Below are 20,290 nucleotides of genomic sequence, written 5' to 3' on the forward strand. Positions count from 1 at the left end.
GTACGGTAATATAGTGTATGAGGAGTTTACTGTAGCGCCAGGTACAAACTGGACACCACATAAACTAAAAAAAGTAATTTGAAGTGAGCAGAATGGATTGGTGCGCATTAGCCTCACCCCAGTTATTCCAATAGGATGTGTGTGTGGGGCCGCGCCGAGGGTCGCTGCGACGTGCGCCTCCTGTCTCCAAACAATAGAGGGAGTCTGAGGGAGGACGCGGGGAAACTTTGGGAGCTGGATGCCGTAACTTTCAGACCTCTCTGTCCGTCTAGTTTCCCGTTTACTTTCCAGAGATCTCCCCGTTCGGGTGGTGGGGACGAGTGGCAATGGAGGCGACCGTTTGGTTTGGGAGATTTGGGACGGAATAACGAACCCGGAGCGTCTCCTGCACGGCTCTTTCCGTCGCTTTGCTTAACAACAGTTGCTTCTTTTTTAATCCGGATCGAAGAGGAAGTGAGGCCGGTAAGTGTGCATGATCACCTGGATATGGGTATTAAAGTGGTGTGGAAATACAGGGCTGTGTGTGAGAGAGAGAGTGAGAGTGGATCACGCCGGGGATTGTGGGTTTCATGGCTGTGTTTGCTGGGTGTTCGAGTCCGGTCCGCTCCGCTCCGAAAGTGCAGGTTTTTTAAAACGTATACCAATAGTGCCATGAAATAAACGATTGTCTTTTTCTAGTCTAACACTGGTGTAGTATATTATTATTTGCACCTGTTTGTTTGTATTTATTTATTTTCTGGTTCTAGAATTATTACAAATTACAAATAGAATGGACTAAACCATTTCGCCATGAGATGTGGGGGGATCCGCTTCCGAGGATTATTATATCCAAATATATACTCGTTTATATTATACGTAAGAACACCAATACTCGAATCAGTTTGTGTATTCCCTTTATATCAGACTAGTATGTGTTTTGAAATGATTGTGGTTGGTTCCCCTCTACTAGCATTTGAATTGTGCTATTATTGGACCCCCCTGTGATGCTTTGGTATGAGTGTTCGGATGGGATGGCAGGGAAACAGAAATCCTGTGCCAAGGGTTTGAGAAACGGGAACAACAATATTGTTACTGGGTTGCAAATCCCATATGAAGCCTGGGTCCCTGGGGGTTAATGCAATCACCACACCGCCCCCTCTATCTCTGCTCTTTCTTTTCATTGCACAGTGTATTATTAGATATGGGCTGTGTTTTACTTGGATCACTACATTTCTTTACATGGAGCGTGTGTGTTTTGTATTCATATTTCAGATCTGCACCCATATTGTTGTAGTGATTATATATAGTTAATTTGCAACACCGTGAAGGGAAAGCCAAGTTTGACCTATATGGAAATGTGAGATGAAGGTGGCAGATGATGTGGCATCATCGGGTTAAAGGATGATCCATCATTTGGGGTCAGGTGATGCCCATAAATCCCACTGTGATGTTCAAATCGTGTTGGTGCCATCTTCCTGTGCACCCGGCAGAGCTGAGGACAACCTGTGTGACTGGTGATTGAATAGTTTTGCTTTTCACAAGCCTTGTTTTGAATGGAAGATGAGCTGTTGTTTTAAGTGTAGTTTGTAACTTAATACCCTTGGTCTGTGCCTGGGAAGGCATTTTTTGTTTAAGGTTAAGTACATATTTAATCTGATGCAAAAATATACAAATCACTGTAGCTGTTTTTATGCTGTTCCATTACAGATTGTTTTTGTTTGTTAAAAAGTTTTCCAAACCTAATTCCTTTGCAATTTAATTTTGTAAACATGGATCTGCAGTGGTTAAGCCCTATCAATTCTGTATTATGCTGGACAAAGCTCAGGACTTGCACAGCATGCGTTTCCTGCACATTTTATGCAAACCTTATAGTGTTGACAACCGTGCTAGACTTAATTCGTAGCCCTCACTGAACATTGTGCATAATAATATCACCAACCATAAGAATTCAGCAGTGTTAAAATTAGGATTTCCGTGCAGATGCTTTCCAAGCTGATAATTTGAAATGGTGCATTGCATCCAGTCTCTTAGGAACCGTGGAAAGCCATCTTGTGCCTGAAAAGAAATGATTTAGGAAAATACTGGATTTCTGGATTTTTGCATCTTTTTGGCCGTCTTTTACAGTAAGCTGTGTTCTTCGCCTGCCACAGTGTTGCTGTACTATTCATGTGCTGACAGGATATTGTATGTTTTGGACATTACAATTACCCAAAGCAAAACTTTTCTCTTCTTTTTTTTAGTTTTTAAACTCATACAGTTAATTTTGCATTATGTTCTTGTGGAATTACTCTATTATTTATTGTCTCTGTTGACTGAGCTTTATGGCATTTTCTTCATAATAAATGAGAACCTGATTTGTAATGAAATAACTGACCAAAGAGAGACATTCATAGATCATATTTGAGAATATTTTAGAATAGGTATAAAAGCAGTGAAGTGTGTACATCATTATTATTAATATTATATAGAGGGTAGTCAAATGCATTATAATATCTATTCAGACACAATTTGTATTCACATCAAAAACTGTTACACCCTTATTGGCCTAATAAAGTGGGTCAGATGTTGCAAACAATATGCCAGTCCATTCCTCTCTGCAATGTATTCTTCATTCTTTTAGATGGAAAACAAAAAAGTTGTTAACTGACAGGAGTGATTGGTTCCTTGTTTTCGTAGGGAACTAAGATTTTTAAAAACAAATTAATTGGTGTATCTATTAGTGAATTTGTGCAGGAAGGTCGCCTTGCATTTGAAAGCATTTATAATCGCCGGTTCATTTCCCTGCCTTTTTTTCATTTACACCGTTTTTAAGAGTGAGCTAATTCTCTGAAAGTGTGAGAAAATGTAGACCAGTGTTGCTTTGTGCCTCTCACCACTTAATTATCTGTTGCATGTAAAGTGCAATCTAATTTGCTCAATGTGAATTGAAATGGAAATGTTGTTGAAGCACACATTATATATTATATATTAAAAAAGAAACAGAGCACCATTCTTTGTATTGCCCTTTTTATTTTTATTTAAATGATTAAATACTTAATGTTTTTTCTTGGAATGTCTGTTGGCCTGTAGTTTGTGAAGGGGAAAAGGATGACTAAAATAAACTGCAGCTAAATATATCATTGAGGGAGGAAGAGAAAAAAAGAAGCTGTCACTTTAATTGGAGAGCTTTACATATTCTAGTAGGTGCCATAGAATGCGGCTGGATCCAATCACAAACCCCGAGTCCAGGGATTGGCTCGGCTTCTCTGGATGCTTAGCTCCATCTGCGGGGGTTACTTGTACTCTCCTGATCCATTCAACTCCTGTAGTCAGCAAAACAACCCAGAACAGAATACTGTGGCAGGCATCTCTAGCAAAATCCCAGGGAACTGTATCCTTGTGCAAAAGTAGGGCTGCTAGCTCCACTGCAGCAACACTAAATCTAGGTCTGTCAAGCAAGCAAGCGAGAGAGAGAGAGAGGGAGCAGTGTGAGAAAGCAAGCAATCGATTCATTTGATAACTCACAATAATGGAGAGCAAAGGGGACTGTCAAGCACTGGATCAAACTTAAAAAGAGTCAATAGCATTATCAGATTATAGTGATCTGCCTACGAGGAAGAGGAGAGAGAGGGGGAAAAAGTCATTTTGCTCACAGAGAGCGAAATAAACCAAGACTGCAGCTGTTAACTGTTCACTGGCACGCTCCTTCGCTAGCCTTGGAGTCTCTCCTCTCTTTCCTTTAATGTCTGTGCATGTCCCTCCACTGCTGAGCAGGTAAAACCACTCATGGTCGATGCCAAGGGAAGGAACATGAAATGTCTCACTTTCTTCTTGATGCTTCCAGAGTCGGTGAAGATCAGGTCGAGTAAAAGTGCAAAAAAGGGGAGCCCAACCAACTCCAAGTTGCCTCCGGTGTGCTATGAAATTATTACCTTGAAACCCAAGAAGAAGAAGAAGATGGCAGCAGAGATTTTCCCCACGAAGAAGCCGGCCAACGCCAGCTCGGTCCAGCAGTATCAGCAGCAGAACCTGAACAACAACAACACGATTCAAAGCACCAACTGGCAAGGGCTGTACCCCACTATCCGAGAGAGGTAAGCAAAGGGGTGTGGTCGGGGTGTTTGAAGTTGAAGTTGAAGTGTCCTACATAAATCGGTGTAGACCTATACCAGGATGCTTGATGCAAAGTTTGATGTACAGGTGTTTTCCATCGGTGCTTGAATTGGTCCTAGTAAAAAGCTAGCTTTTTCTCTTGACATTTATTTTAAAACTCAAGTCTGTGGGAAACATCTGAGGGTGTAGTGACCTTCAAGCACTTGTTGTGATGGAAGAATACAAGCAACAAAAGGCATTGCTTAGTAACATCCCGTCTCACTGTGCCTGTCATAGCGTTAAATAGTTAAAAACAACCCGAATTCTGAGTGAGAATGTTCAGTACATCTCTGTGGATTCTACTCTGTCACAGTCTTTCCTTGACAGCCGACCACAAGCGTAAGCAGTGTGTAACGCAGTCTCGTCCAGTGAATTATGGAGCGACGGCATCCTGAGTAGTCTGAGTAAACAGAAGGGACAAGTGCCAGTTATCATGCAGGGGGTGTAGAAACATGGTTAAAGATAATATTTACTCTGTTGCAAAGGAATACCCCTCTCTTGCAAACTGCTCTTTGGCATTTATTAGTTCTTGTTGTCTTTGATACATACTGTCTGTTTACTCACCGCTTTGTAGTTTTCAGATTTTTTAAAATGTTTTGAATCTGTCTTTACACTTTGTAGTTTTCAGATTTTTTTTTATGTCTTTTAAGCCATATTGGTGCATGGATTTTTAGTAGGTTAATGCCTTTGCTATTCCGTACCTTGTCATTGGTCTTCAGGATGAGCCACAAAAAAAGGCACTTGTTAACCCAAAGGTAGATATAAGCTGATGCTGTCATGAAAAATAATGCTTTTAAAGGAACAGTGACATTATATATATATATATATATATATATATATATATGCATGTTTGTTTTAATTTTATTAGAAATAGTGGTTAAAAAACTGCAAAGATTTCTGCTGAATTGTTTGTGGCAACAATATTTGCTGTTTAACTGCCTAAATCTCATGACACAATCCAGGCATTTTCTCTCCATTTCGTTACAATTGCAATCGGTCTTAGGGGACATCGCTTCTTTATCAGTAACGTTTAGTCGTACTTTTCTCAAAATGCTAATTTCACAGAACATTGGGTTTTAATCAAAAGCAAAGAAAATGTCTGAAAAATGGGGTTTGATTTGTGGGTTGTGGGTTTTCTAAAGTTTGTAATCCTCTCCCTCTGAAGGAAGAACCTTCACTGTCAAGTAAAAAGTAGGGGTGTTTAAACTTCTGCTTCCACCCCAGTCGGACTTTATGGGATTTTTAAACCTGTGTTTGTCGAAGAAGCAAGATGTCCAAGTCCGGCTTGCTCTGATCCAGTGTTGTGTGTTGCTCTTGTTTCCAGAAATGCGGTGATGTTTAACAATGAGCTGATGGCAGATGTTCATTTTGTGGTTGGTCCACCTGGAGGGACGCAGCGGTTGCCTGGACACAAAGTAAGCTTTAATAGCCGTCATTGAAGCAGCAGTGGTCTTGTGTAATCAGTTCTTGAAAGCAGCACAACTTGTACAAAGAAAAAAAAGAAAAAGGAATTTCTCATCAATGATTAGCCTGTGTATCGCATAATCATATCAATTAATTGGCTCATTACCATTCATAATGAAAGTAAAGCCCTTTATTTTGCAATTCTGTGTAACAACACTAATTTTTTCAGCGCTAATGTTTCACGGTTAATGTGAATTCGATTTGAGGATGACAGAAAAATGTAATGAATAAGCAGTTATTAGTATTCCTTTTCCAAATCAGAAACTGTTTGATAATGCGTCTCCTTTCTTGTAAATCTAACGTGTTTTTTTTCCCCCTCTCTCTGTGCAGTTTGTATGATCCTATCGTTTATTGTTTTGAACATTTGTAATGACAGATTTCTTTGTGCATCAGTCCAGTAAAGTGTACAGAAAAGAAAGCAAAGCGATATTTTAAACAACTTGAAAAGCACCACTGAATACTATACACTCTAAAAGCTAATCATAGATGGCATGGCTAATTATTACTTCTTACGTTATCTAAATTATCTTTTATTGGCTATGTGACACTGTTTTGTGTTAAATATTTATGTCTGTATGCTGTGGACTGACGTACAAATCCGTCTTCTCCATGTTTTTGTGAAATGCAGTCTGCTGCAGCACCATATGTTAAATAATGACAAGCAACTATTAATATTTAAATGTGTAGTTGCAGGGTTGCATTTATCATCTCTCTTTCCTTATTTGTCACCTTTATGGCAGTTTTCAGCTGTGCAATAAACAACACACCTTTTCTTTCACATTGGCTCTAGTTTCTGCTGCCAGGTTGCTCTTAGAATGTTTTATTTATTTTGTTGAATTAATTTGTTTAATTAAATCTGTGTTATTTATCCCTTGCATAAAGGCTGAGTCCTAATGAAGTACTGTACTGCCTTTTCAAAGTGCAAACCATACATATGAAAAGTATCTTTTGGCTCTGAAGAACAATTTTATGCAGATACAGTATAGAAACATCCTTTGTGAGGGAACTTGAGCTAGTGGTGCATGAACAATGAACATGAAATGCTCTTAGTATCCATCTGACCACAGTTCCAGAATGCTACACATTAAACACAAATTTTGTGTTATTTATACATGTAATTAATTGAAGATGATAATATTGAACTCCATGTCCTCCAATGAAATTGTAATACTTGTGCTTGAAATATGTCAGCGTCCGTATGCTTATTAGAAAAATAGAAAGATTACACCACAGAATTGTGAATGTGAATGCACAGCTATAATATTACTTGGCTCAGTTGTGATTATGCTGCATTAAACATACTTTTATAATTAAAAGTACATGACAAATCAATGGAAATCTATACATTAATATGGTGTATGTATAATTTAGATGTCACAGACACAAAACTAAAATAATTACTTGTATTTGATCACAGCAGTTGGACAATGCATAGTTATTCAAGTCATAATCTAGCTCTCGTCGAGTCTCTGTCATTTAAAGAACATGAGCCCTTTATCCCTGGCTTCTCAGAGGACATCTCTCTGGCCTGAAGACCTGCCCAGCGATTGTAACAGTCTCTCTACAGGGGCAGGTGATGCTGCCTTTGACAGCTGCTTGGTGACCAAGTGGGCCAGCTAGTGTGTCTGAAGCCGTTCGCATACTGAGCCGATGAAGAGTCTCTCCTCTTGAGACGTGATGATTGAGAAGACGAGAGTGTGACGGCCTATTGATTGCACCGTTTAGAAAACAGCTTGGAACTTACAAGTTGTCCTTATATGGAGCTCGTCATTTGCAATTCAAATGTTTTTCGAATTCAAGTGTAATTAATGTGGATTGCCGGTCTCTGATCAAGGTGTAGCTGTTCCTTTGTTGCTTGCTAAATGCAATCAGATTTGATTTGCTCAAGCTCGTAATACTAAGCGAACAATAATGCTGTGATTCGCGGCGGATGTCTGTTTATTAAAAGATGAAATCCGGGGGAAATAAAACCCAATTACAAATTTTAGTTGGCTTCAGGTCTGGCTTTTATTTTTAAATATCTTTTCTGATTCCAATCAAGCGTATTTGACGCTGCACAAGACTGCACGGATACAATTATTTACATGTATAAGTCTAACAAGGAACATTAGTGTTTGAGTGTTGATGCATTCATGAGTAAGTAGGCACTGTGGTTGACATCATTTTATTTGGGGATAGGAAGATTTAAGATGCCAAAGCATCACAAAATCACGTTTTAGTAGAGATGAGATTTAAACATCCTTTTCTGTTAAACCTGCATCAAGAGAAATCCTACTATAAGATTTCCCAGGTTCAGTTCTAGCATTTAGTGTAGCTTTAAAAATCTAGTTATTTTTGCTAATGAAATATCCTCATCTGTTGCTTTTTTAATTTGATTTGTATTCCCTTGAAACGTTCTAGGGTGGACTGTATGAACTGTCCCAGATTGCTTCTTTCTCTTACACTTGAATAAAACGAGTATCAAAATTAATTATCTGAGTAACTTGCAGTGGCAGCTGTTGGGAGTTCCTCGGTAGCAGAAGGGATGAGTGAATGTGATGTGTTTCCCAAAAACCCTTCTCCTGCCACTCAGCGTACGCCTCACTCACAGTTCTGGACTCTCAGAGCTTTGATTATTTCCCAAATTGTTTGCTAATTGTCCATTCCTGTCTTTCTGTCAAAGTACGTGCTGGCCGTGGGAAGCTCTGTGTTTCATGCCATGTTTTATGGTGAACTAGCGGAGGACAAGGATGAAATTCGAATCCCAGATGTCGAACCTGCGGCTTTCTTGGCCATGCTGAAGTAAGGATCATTTTAACGTCATTGCTCTCACTGTGAAAAAAAAAAAAGGAATTTTATTTACTTGTATGTATTTTTTTTTACTTTTGATGGAAAAATTACGTATTTTGAATCAGGTTTTGAAAGCGTCCACACCTTGGCGTTCCTCCAAGAAGTTGATGGCTTTGTCAGAAGCTTGGAGTCTAATCTTTATATATTTTTACTGTTACAATTTTTACCTATTAAGGGAAGAATGTACTCCGGAATATGGGAATAAGTAAAAAGAGGAATCATGTTTGGCTGGAGACTTCAAAAAGTTAAAAGAAAAAAGTAAAATGTTTGTACTGTATTCTTAGCCTCTGTGTCCACCAAAGCGTTTTTTCCTGAGGTCGTCGTGTTTTCTCAGTTGTTTGCAATGGGAGCACCGTGTTTTTAAAGCGCCGGCAGCGTGACGCAGCACTGAGCGTCTTTTTCACGCTGAGCGCCGAGCGCTGCCCGTTTTTTTCTGGTCGTCTGTCCTCTCTCTCTACGTACTTCAGCTTTCCCTCTATCTTGTGCCGACATTGTATAGTCAGTATTTGTTAGCAACACAAACTATCTGTGACATTAGGTACTTCAACACATGATTTCCGCTGAAACAGCGCTTCGCCTCCACAGAGCTCTGAAGCCTCGCAGCCGGCGCTTTTCAGACGAGCGCCTAGCGTTTTCAGCTGCGGAAATCGCTTTGGTGGACACACGGCCTTAATTGCTATAATTGGCTAGTGACGTTTTACATTTATGCAAATGGGGGGGTGTGGCAGGGCAGGACAGACCATATCTTTTGTCATCTTATAGAGTATAGTGAATCCCCGCCCCCGAAGATGTGATTAAACCAATTAACTTTTTTTCAGCGGCCATTCGGGAATCCCAAAGTATTTTCTGAAGCCGTATTTGGATGTTTTTGTTCAGCTATCTGTTGCTCAATCCAGAGGAATTATTGACACTGTTGGTTTTATGATTTTAAGCATGCTGTCAAAAGTCTGAATTTGGAGACAGTAAGAAAACGAAGGTTGCACTGCATATATTTGTATTGATGGCATCTAAAGTAAAGGAATTCAGTGATCTATTTGGATTTTATAGACAATTATAGTACCCAAGAGCACAAACATATGGAGTAAGAATGTAAACACCAGTGTTTGCCACTACAGAATGATAATTTCCTGCCTTTATGGTTCCCTCCTGACTGCACTCCCATCTCCAGCACGTAGTACACTGTCAGATCTGTCCGAAAGATCACTCGGAATTGGAGCGGACTTTTCATTCGTACGCTTCCGTGGGAAATTGAGGCTACGGAGCCTTTTCCCCTTCTTTTAACAATTCATGATTTTGCATTATTTTCATGGGAACTGAGTGGTGAGGTATGTGTAGGAGGAATATGTTCCAGCGCTCTGAAATATAATAAACACTGAGCTTTCTGTTGTCTGCTTGTGGAATAATAGTTTGAAAACAGTTCTGCATTTTTATTTTTTTGTACTGAGCACTTGTACATGTCTGTCAGCAGTTACCATGCAGGAAAGGAGGTGAATGATCTCTGATGATTCAGTGATATATCCTATGTTTTCAGCTTCTGGTTCTTAACCTGGTCTAACACGTTTAATGACAGTGGTGTGGTCTGTGTCAGCACTTCTGTATTTGTCTTCTCACAAAGTATGTCTGTTCTTGACAACGATTTGCTAAACAATATACGGGAGCTGTGGTAATGGTTGGAATGAGGAAACGCATGATAAACAAACTATATTAGTTTTTCCTGTTTGTCATTGTTCCCCGTTGTTGATTCATGGTGAAGGACATGCTAATCGCTTCACTATTTTAATCTGCCAGTCTCACTATGCTGTTGTCATTTACAGGTATATATATTGTGACGAAATTGATCTGGGTGCTGATACGGTGCTGGCCACCTTGTACGCTGCCAAGAAGTACATTGTGCCTCACCTGGCTCGTGCCTGCGTCAACTTCCTGGAGACCAGCCTGAGTGCCAAGAACGCGTGTGTCCTGCTGTCACAGAGCTGCTTGTTCGAGGAGCCGGACCTCACCCAGCGGTGTTGGGAAGTCATCGACGCCCAAGCCGAGCTGGCTCTGAAGTCCGAGGGCTTCTGCGATATCGATTGCCAGACCCTGGAGAGCATCCTGAGGAGAGAGACACTCAACGCCAAGGAGATCGTGGTCTTCGAAGCGGCGCTGAACTGGGCCGAGGCCGAGTGCCAGAGGCAGGAGTTGTCCGTCAGCATCGACAACAAGCGCAAGGTCTTGGGGAAAGCGGTTTACCTCATCCGGATTCCCACCATGGCCCTGGACGACTTTGCCAACGGGGCGGCCCAATCGGGCGTGCTGACCCTCAACGAGACGAACGACATCTTCCTGTGGTATACGGCAGCCAAGAAGCCCGACCTGCAGTTTGTGAGCAAACCCAGGAAAGGCCTGGCCCCCCAGCGCTGCCACCGGTTCCAGTCCTGTGCCTATCGGAGCAACCAGTGGCGCTACCGGGGCCGCTGCGATAGCATCCAATTCGCCGTGGACAAGCGGGTGTTCATCGCCGGCTTTGGCCTGTACGGCTCGAGCTGCGGCTCGGCCGAGTACAGCGCCAAGATCGAACTGAAACGGCAGGGTGTCACCCTGGGCCAGAACTTGAGCAAGTACTTCTCTGACGGATCCAGCAACACCTTCCCCGTGTGGTTCGAGTACCCGGTGCAGATCGAGCCCGACACTTTCTACACAGCCAGCGTTGTGCTTGACGGCAATGAGCTTAGTTACTTTGGACAGGAAGGCATGACAGAGGTGCAGTGTGGGAAGGTCACTTTCCAGTTTCAGTGCTCCTCTGACAGCACCAATGGGACGGGAGTACAAGGAGGACAGATCCCAGAGCTCATATTTTATGCCTGAATTTAAGGACCCTCGTTTTTGTCTGTTTGGTTTTAACCCCACTCTGCTGAAAGTCTTCATCTTAGATGTCAGTCAGACCACAAACCAGTTTTGTAACATTACTGCTTTAATCAAACCAAGCATGGATATACCTGGCAAACTGCTTAATGTACTATGCATTGATCTCCGCTTTATTTATGTCAACTTGATAGCTGAGAGTGATTTTATGCAATGTGCTCTGCACCTGTTTTAAGGATTGGTACATTTTCATTCATCCCTCGTTTATAAATGAAAAAAGGCATCAAATATATAAATCACTGATGACACCATTAATTTCACCTCCAAGAAACATACGCTGTGGTGTTCAAACTAGTCTTACAAATATTTAGCACTGGAATCTGCTTGGTCTTAGATATATCTTATACTGTATAAATATATATATGCACTCACTCCATGGCTGCTTTGTCTTTGAAAAGATACAAATGAGATGTTCTTGCCTAGAGATGTTCATAGCTGTGTGTCAATGCAGACTCTGCCCAGTTCAAGCACATCGATGGGGTTTCCAATACCAAACGATCATGTGAGCTATAAATATGCGTGTGTATATATATATATATATATTTTGTCACGGATTTCTTAAGATTAACCCCAGAGGTTTAATTTAAATCAAGAAAATGCAACGTTGATGTTGGACACCAAAGTATTTACCATTTAAAGTAACTTTTAATAGCAACATCTTGAAATGAATGCATCTCTGTACTGCTCCACCACTGGATTTGTAGCATATTTTCTATTATATAATAAACAGCATTGAAAGAGTAGACCACTGCAATACAGTACTCTGGCTTTAGGCTTAATTTCTACACTACAAGTCCTCTAATTGGATCTGCTAAAGGCATCAGTCTTCTGTTTTATTGAACATGGTTAAAGCTGCAGGACTGGATGGAGAATGCAATCTGGTATGATTGCAGCAGGCCTTAAAAATTGCTGTAACCTTTCCTGCTTTCTTTAAAACCGACTTTTATATTTACAAGCTTTCTTTTACCTCTTCAGATTCTTATTCCGTTCTGATCAAACATACAACCCTGCAAACACGTATGCCATCATCAAACGCAGCGAACTGGGAATTATTCTCAAATGTCACTGATTAAAGCATCAAAAAAGCTCTTGAATCACCACCATGCAGAAGACTCCTGCTCATGTCAAACTCCAATACTGTACGATGGCATGTTAGTCACATGACTGAACCCTAATGATGTGTTTACTGTTGTGACATTCATCCCTGAGGCAGTGGGGTTCTTTGTCAATATTCCCATCGCAATAACCTTTATTTAAGAGCAGAAAGGTTTTGATTGTCAGAACGGAAACATCTCTTCCTGGTAAAGCTAGATTCAGCTCTAGCCCGGTATTTGAAACACAGCACAGTCTGAAAAGCATATTTTGGCTACATAAATATGCAGGAAAGTCGCTTCTTTATTAAATTAAAGTGGCGTCTTCCATGGTGGTTGACAGTATTTGTTTCTTTCCTTTTTAGTTCTCCGGAAGCACCTCTGCTCATGTTCAATGCTCAATTTTAATTTTATTGTGGTATTGTGTGTTGTAAAAGTGCATCTTAAGTCATCAAGGCAAAACTGTCCACACAGAAACATCTGGGACTGAATGCCACCTCAGAAACTACCTGGACAAATTGTGAATTGTTTCTTACGTGTTATCTGTTTAATTTATATTGTGTTAGCAGACTAACAATTAAAACAACAGTTTTATATCTATTATATATGTTACACTCCGAGAACATTCTGTTATTGATCACCAAAAGAGAGAAGACTCGAATGTCAGATCAATCTGTATTTTTTTTTTTTTTAGTATTGCACTTTTATTTTATCTGGACACATTCTTTGTCAAGCCTAATGGTCCAAAAAAAGAAACCTATACATATTGTTTCTTTGAGCAAAATAAATGAAGCAGAACCATTCATCACATGCGTTTGCACAAAATGCACTTAGGTCATTTATCCTTGTTCAGACTGGTAGCTTGACGTGAGCAGACGCGATTTCATCTGCACCTTCTGCATATTGAAAGCAGTTTTCATTTGCGATGCTGGAGCAACAATAGCAATGTGATAATTGTTTCAACCGGGCAGTAGTCTGTTTGCTTGACCAATTTGCTGAACGTTGACCTTGGATGAGTTCCAGTGTGAAGTTGCAGCAAATGTGTTATACAGCAACATGCAAAGCCAAGGAGCACTTAACACATGATGCTTTGTCAGCCACTCTCTACCTTTTTGGGTTCAACTCCCAGTGTGAGCTGCATAAGAGTCAGCGACACCTACTCAGTGTTGCTTTAGCACTTATGTATTGCTCACACTCTTCAGAATACTACTGCAATACAATACGTCTAAGGAAGCAATATTCAAGCAGCATGCTCAGTGAGCAATTTCACCTTTCATTCAATGGCCGGACTGATCTGATTTGTTGCGCTCGATGCCCGAGTTTTCTCGGAGTGTAACATGTATGTGCGGTTGGTTTACATTCCATGTTCTGGCATGAATGGCTCAACATATCAATTTGTACAGAGAGAAACATTTGTTGATACTGCACTGATTGTACGTTTTTTGTGTGTGTTTTCTTTGTTTTTAAAAACAAAATAAGCCGCTTCTCACTTCATTCTTGAGGTTTTTTTTTTTTTGTTTTTTTAAACCGAAGGCTGTTGCTAACTATAATAGAGACAAAGAAAAAGTCTAATCCTGAAGAGCTTCACAGTGAATGTTATTGTACTGTACTTTGGTGTAACAGTGCTGATTGACACTTGAATGTGTATGATAGTTGCAAATTAAAATAAAATTGGTTCTGTATAACTTCAGCGTGCTTACTGTGGAATCTTTCATTAAAAATATATATATTTAAAAAATGTTGGCTCTTTTTGAGGTGGAAAAATTGTACATCACCCATTGGTGGGTTCTTTGGTGTCATTGTAATGTCAAAGGGTTAGGATGTATCCATAATCCTGTTATACCATACTGTAATAATATTGTAATTCCATCATCACTTCTGTACTTCATATATTTTGGCAAATGTATAAATGTATAATATGCATGATACTTCAATCATGACCTATGCTTTATATTTACATTGAACATGGAGGAAAACCTATAATTTTCTTTTCATTCCATCTTAACAGTAAGAAGCCTCTCTAAAGTGGTCTATTCCCAGTAGACGATGCCCTTTTGGTTGATGTGAATGGCCTTCAGTTTCATCTCATCCCATTAACTGACGAAGCAGGCAGTACCCCCTGGGAATCTCTTGCTTTGTCTTCGATATTGCTTAAATAACTGATGCTTGTTAGAACCACTTCAAACTGCCATTTAGGTGACAGGAATACAATTTACAGTTAAGTGGTGTAGCTCTGATTTAACAGACAGTATTAGGTTGTAACTTTAAAATAAAAGCCCCTCTGTAGTTTTGTTCAAAAGTGCCTGCTTTCCAAAACTTCTAAAAGGTTTTCTCTCTCTCGGGGGAGTGTGTGTTTGAATACGCAGAGTGAAGGTTTGTTTAAAGTTTTCTGTTTTATATAGTTAATTTCATCACAAGACTTCACTGTTGTGTAAAGATTGTCCGTTATTGTTATTAGCTGTCCTGATTCTCACACGTACCAGCAGAAAGCAAATTCTATCACGAACACTACAAATAATGCTGACCTAATCTGATCAACCTAAACCTAACCCTCTAAACTCTTAATTCCATCCTGTTGTATCCCTGGCATCAGTCCACCAATATGCGGCTTATTTACTTCCAATAAATTAGTATATGTGCAGTTATAATCACAAGTATTCACACCAATTGACTGAACTTGGTTAGAAAGAGGGAGAGAGTGAATTGTTTTAAAAAGTAACTAAAACGTTCCTGCTACATGTACCCATAAGGGGTCATTATTACAGACTTCAGAGTGTCCTCAATTTGTTACTGAACCAATCAATCTTGTAAAAAAGGGTGCTGAGTTCACCCGTAATGCGATCGTCACAGTTCAGTCGGAAGGTCTTGATAAACGAAGCCTGATATGTTTTCAGACTCGCTGCCTAAGTATCTGGAAAGTCTTTCTTCATTAGCCTTCTGTTAATGAGCTAATTTTGATAATTTATGGCATATTTCACAACAGGTGGATCTTTGCCGCCAAGCCTTGCAGCCGCCATTGGATATTGTGACGGAAGAATAGGAGGGAGAAGGCAGGCGGTTGTAAAAGTCCCAGGTATATATCAACGTTCAGTATTCAGAATGAGCAAAAATGTTATATGGGACAAATTTCTGTAATGTCAGTCAGTGCTGAGGAGACCATTTCTGGACGGCCAATCTATTTGCTTGACTCCCTCGATCAATATTTTGCCGGTTAATTTTCTCTGAAGACCAGAGCTTCTACTAAACGGCCTCTTCAGGATTAAAGAATCACAGAGAATTATTTCACCCCAGTTAATTGTATACCCGGAGGGCAAAGCAGTTTCTCAACCATTTTAATGAATGCTAAGAGAATTGCAAACCTGTGTGGATCAATACCTGGTATTCAATCAGTAGCCCGGCATAATAAAAATAATTTGTTTTCGATAAAGCAGGAAATTAATCCGCAGAACCTAATGAAAATGCGCACCGGAAAGATTTGACCACCGAGTCCACGTTTTTCAAACCCTTTGTTGTTCCCATGGTTTTTTGATTACAACATCTATTCCACATGTTTATTTGTAGGTGTCGCATCCTAGTCTTTAATGGTTTGTAACTTGAGCGTAATTGAATTAAAACCAAGGCGTTCTTTAAAGGAAAGTATAAACGGAAGAGTGTGTATTGTTTATGGATAGCATAGAAACAAAGGTAGCAGAAATTTGCAAAGACAGTGTCAGGCAAAAATCCTGTATTTACAAAAGTACATGTCTAGTACGTTCCTTTTGAGATATGACCTTTGTTTTACAATGCTGATTTCAGAGTCTTTTCAAAGGGCTGCATTGTCATCTGCAGAAGCTGGATCATTGTCAACCCAAATGTTCTTTTGTCCCCGTGCCCACACTAGCGGTCTTCCACAATACTGTACTTTATGGTGACTGAATAATGCTTCATGTTGGGCAGCTTATGGGATCCCACTGTCTGTGAGGGGAAGGCCTATTTTAAACCCATATTCCAAAGCTCTGAAAGAAATCTGCATCCTATATCCTAGATCAGTTTTCTGTTTTCTTTTTCTTTATATACTTTCATATGGCTTATGTTATTGTGAAAGGTTCTCAATTGATATCCCAGCAAGTTTGTTTCCTTTGACAAATTAAAAGTCAATAGGGTTATGAGCTCTCCCAAATTATTCCACACACGTCCGGTCTAAAGCCGTACCTTCTTTCAGGACTGCCTGAAAGATGTGTGAACTGTTGGTGGTTTGGATACATGGAGTCCCGCTGAGAATAGAGATCTCCCCCCTAGGAAAAATAAGAAACCTAAAATTCAATACATAAAAAATGTCATACGCAAAATATATTTGCGACATTACGTACTTAATACTGCATCAAACAGATTTTGTGCCTTTATGTCATCAAAATCCAAAAATTTGCAGAAACTGGTCATATGGTGATATTTGAAAAGCAGGAAACTGTTCTTTTATTTTTCGTAGTGTACACAAAACATCTATGTACACATTTTCGGAGTGTGTTGCTCCAAAGAACCTGTGTCATATGTAAATGTATTTTCAGGTCGGGATCAATAGGAGTCACCTCTAGATATTTAAATCTCATTGATTTCTAAATTACTTGTATGTGAGAAGACAAAAAGCATGCAAAGAAGCATTCGAAATGTAAAGTGCATCGGCTCATTTATTTCAAGCCTGGGCTTGTGTTAATGCTCATAAACATTTGATATATTCCCCGCCACAACTACGAAATATGCAAACGGAAATATACAAATTCCTAATGACATAAATATGTTGTTTTTTTAATGATACTGTGAGACACTTACTTTGCCTAATTGAAAAGCTAATGGGTAGTAGGGGATAGCAAAGCTCATCTTCAATTTAAAAGATTGGAAAGTATTGCAAAAATGGCAACAGCGATATCATCTTAAACAAATCTAACTAGGAAATTAATCCTAGACTTCAGCCAACTGTGACAGAAGTTCGGCTGTGTGATAAAATTATTTATTAGCACAGCAGATCACTGTACCGAACGGACAGAACATCCATTACTTCGGGACACTTAAAATCATTGTTTTTATATCGCACCCTGGAACACTTGGATATATTAGAATATAGTATTTTTAAGCCATGTTTTGACAATTGTCTCAACGGTCACTTTTGTCTGATAATGATCGAGGGTCCTGTAGGCCGGTGGAATTCAGACACACTACTCACGTGTCAGGAAGATGAAGCACACTTGACTTGAAGGGTAGCACACAGAGAAGGGCATCCACCAGGTGACAAATGTTGATGTTTGAAAATGCATGTCATTTTACGGATCATTGCCTCATACTCAGGTAAGATGAAATATAGAAAACAGTTGCAGGTTTAGACACTTCGAAGATATAAACTACTTGCATTTTCATCTCAATGGTGTGAATTATTTAAACTTCTAAAACATTAGCCATGAAAGATGCATCAATATTTTCTCTTGAAAAGCAGCACTATTGTTTCAGATCTGTTCCTATGAAAACGTGGTAATTGTTTTAGTGTCCGGCCAAATTCCTTTCCAAATTCGAGCTGCCTTTTAGATAGATGTCATTGTGATGTGTACATTAGCTGCCAAAACCCAAAGTGATTAGTGCCAAATCTTTGTTCAGTCCTACTGAATTAGTTGAGAAAGGAAGAAACAACTTGTTCTGTTGATTCATATGGACATTTGTTAGCTTTCTCATATGAAAATTATAAAATATAATTTATTTCAGTTCAGGTTTGATTATTTGAGCAACCTCGAGGACCTTTGATCAGTCATCTGACACTGAATGCAAATTAAAATGGTTAATTATGTTGCTGTTACAGTCCCACTGATAAAAACATAATTAAGACATCAAAATGCAGATTTAAAGTCTCAGGGGTACACAATCTGAAGTCGCCTCAAGATTACAAAGATAAACAGCTAAAATAAGATGTACATCTACTATGTGTTCATACTGTTTATATTAAAATATATTGTTCTTCCAAGCCAATTAGTTTGCAAAGCGTCACAGTGCTGTTTTCAAATCCCATGCAAGGATTCTGAATCCCATGAAATTTGTGGTGCATGTTCAACTTTTCAGCATGTGTAGCCCACATACATGATGATGTTAACAATGTCCTTTTTTCTTCTTACATCTGCTGCGAGATAAGCAAAGATAAGTAAAGAGACGGATGAATAAAACATGAGGAGGAGGATTTAAATTTCAGCTCTGGAAGACAAAGGCAGTTCAGATGAAATAGGAGTAATGTGTTGAATGGATTTAATACATGCTTAAATATGTACTGCTAGGTGGAAAGCAGTGTGCCGCTGGGAACAAAAGTAGACTACAGACAATGAAGTACCCCAGCCCTGATAGATAAGACCAAGACGTACATGAGTCTCAACAGCTGAGTATTTTGGGCTTTCGAAGCAAGTTATATTTAGGTGAAGTAGGTCAGTTGAGCTCACAACCATCAGTAGACACGGCCACATTCCCTATTGCAGCCTATTGAGAGAGAGTTGTGTATCACAGTCAGTTAAGGAGCTGCTGTCTCAGTCCGCAATGTGTGAGTCTGTCTTTAGTCATAAATAAAATAAGAACTCTCTTCAGTACCAGAGGCATGCAGTCTTTAGTGGGCCTCGGTGTCACTTACAAATGGTACATCTACACAACCGGGGGGTATTTGATAAGTAGGTGATTCTCAGAACTGGTCTCTTCCTAGTGTTTTGTCAGGTGTTTCCATTTCGACCGAGCTGAACACACGTAGAACCTCTGAGCACTCTCGGATCGCTCGATATCACTTGCTGCTCACAATTTCATCTTGGAAAGTTCAATGCCTTCACACCCAATTTTCACAGTTTAAAGTTTCTCACTCTATCTCAATGCAGTCTGGGCTGTTGCACTCGCCAACTCCAGCCATAGGGTTCAGATAAATTATGAAACAATGACACAAAATGGTTGTCTTAAGACTCTTCTGCATGTTGGTGATGTATTTTAGTATATTTGTAGACATTACAATAATATTAAAGTGTGTTTTTTGTTTAGTTTCATTTTGCTTGATTCGAATTCTACTTCATGACCATGTACACAATGAGCCCAATATGGAAAGCAATGCAGAAAGTATAATTTGCTTTTTATTAAGATGGTGAAGTGGTTCAATATTATTATTATTATTACTATTATTATAACTATTTTGTATTAACATCGTGCTGTACTCGTAAGTAGAATCGAGACGCGACAGTCAGAGGAAAAATGTCTGTCCAGCAGATGTTAATGCGCCACTATAAGCCCGGCTGTGGTAAATCTGCCTGAATCTGTACCTTTACAGCGCATGTGTTGCGTGATCACTATTACTTGTGTTATTGGTGTTATGTGACAGTAAATCATACTGTGTGTGTATATTTGTGCTCTGAGGAAGAGAAGTCGAAACGCGTAAGCATTATGATGTTCACTTTTTCTCTAATAAATCATTTTTGAGAATATGGACTGTTTTTAGACGGGAGCTGCTGTCCTTCCTTGACCGGATAATTGTTCTATAAAATCCCTGGGATAAGGCACCCCGCGTTTAAAATTTATTAAAACTATTGTAACGCCAGCTATTTAGACTTATATATATGTGTGTGTGTGTGTGTGTGTGTATGTATGTATGTATGTATGTATGTATATATATCCCATAACAACACGCGTAATAGTAATCACACAACACTTGCCCTGTAATGTGTTGCATTCTTCATACATTTACCATGACAGCCTGCATGTAGTATTTGTTAGTTTTGCTTATTGGAGGATTAACGAAATACTTGTAGTTTGAATGTCTTTGGTCTTATTTTGTGGCTTGATTGGATAAAAACAAAAAATATCAAGATATATATCGTGTATCGCCCAAACTTCTAAAAATATAGAGATATTATTTT

General features: G+C 39.4%; 1 protein-coding gene across 2 annotated transcripts; it reads left to right on the forward strand.

Annotated features, from left to right (window-relative positions):
• Positions 1-174: 174 nt before the first annotated feature.
• On the forward strand, positions 175-14,088 carry btbd3b (BTB (POZ) domain containing 3b). Of its 2 annotated transcripts, XM_066696554.1 has the most exons (5): positions 175-462; positions 3,803-4,052; positions 5,435-5,525; positions 8,237-8,355; positions 10,218-14,088. In XM_066696554.1, the coding sequence occupies exons 2-5, from the start codon at positions 3,916-3,918 to the stop codon at positions 11,248-11,250; spliced, it is 1,380 nt and encodes a 459-aa protein (XP_066552651.1). In that variant the 5' UTR covers positions 175-462; positions 3,803-3,915; the 3' UTR covers positions 11,251-14,088. The 2 variants fall into 2 exon arrangements, with proteins under 2 accessions (XP_066552651.1, XP_066552650.1); XM_066696553.1 differs by lacking the exon at positions 175-462 and having other exon boundaries at positions 2,977-4,052.
• The last annotated feature ends 6,202 nt before the right edge of the window (positions 14,089-20,290 follow it).

This window comes from Amia ocellicauda, chromosome 23 (genome assembly GCF_036373705.1).
Source record: "Amia ocellicauda isolate fAmiCal2 chromosome 23, fAmiCal2.hap1, whole genome shotgun sequence".
NCBI lineage: Eukaryota > Metazoa > Chordata > Actinopteri > Amiiformes > Amiidae > Amia > Amia ocellicauda.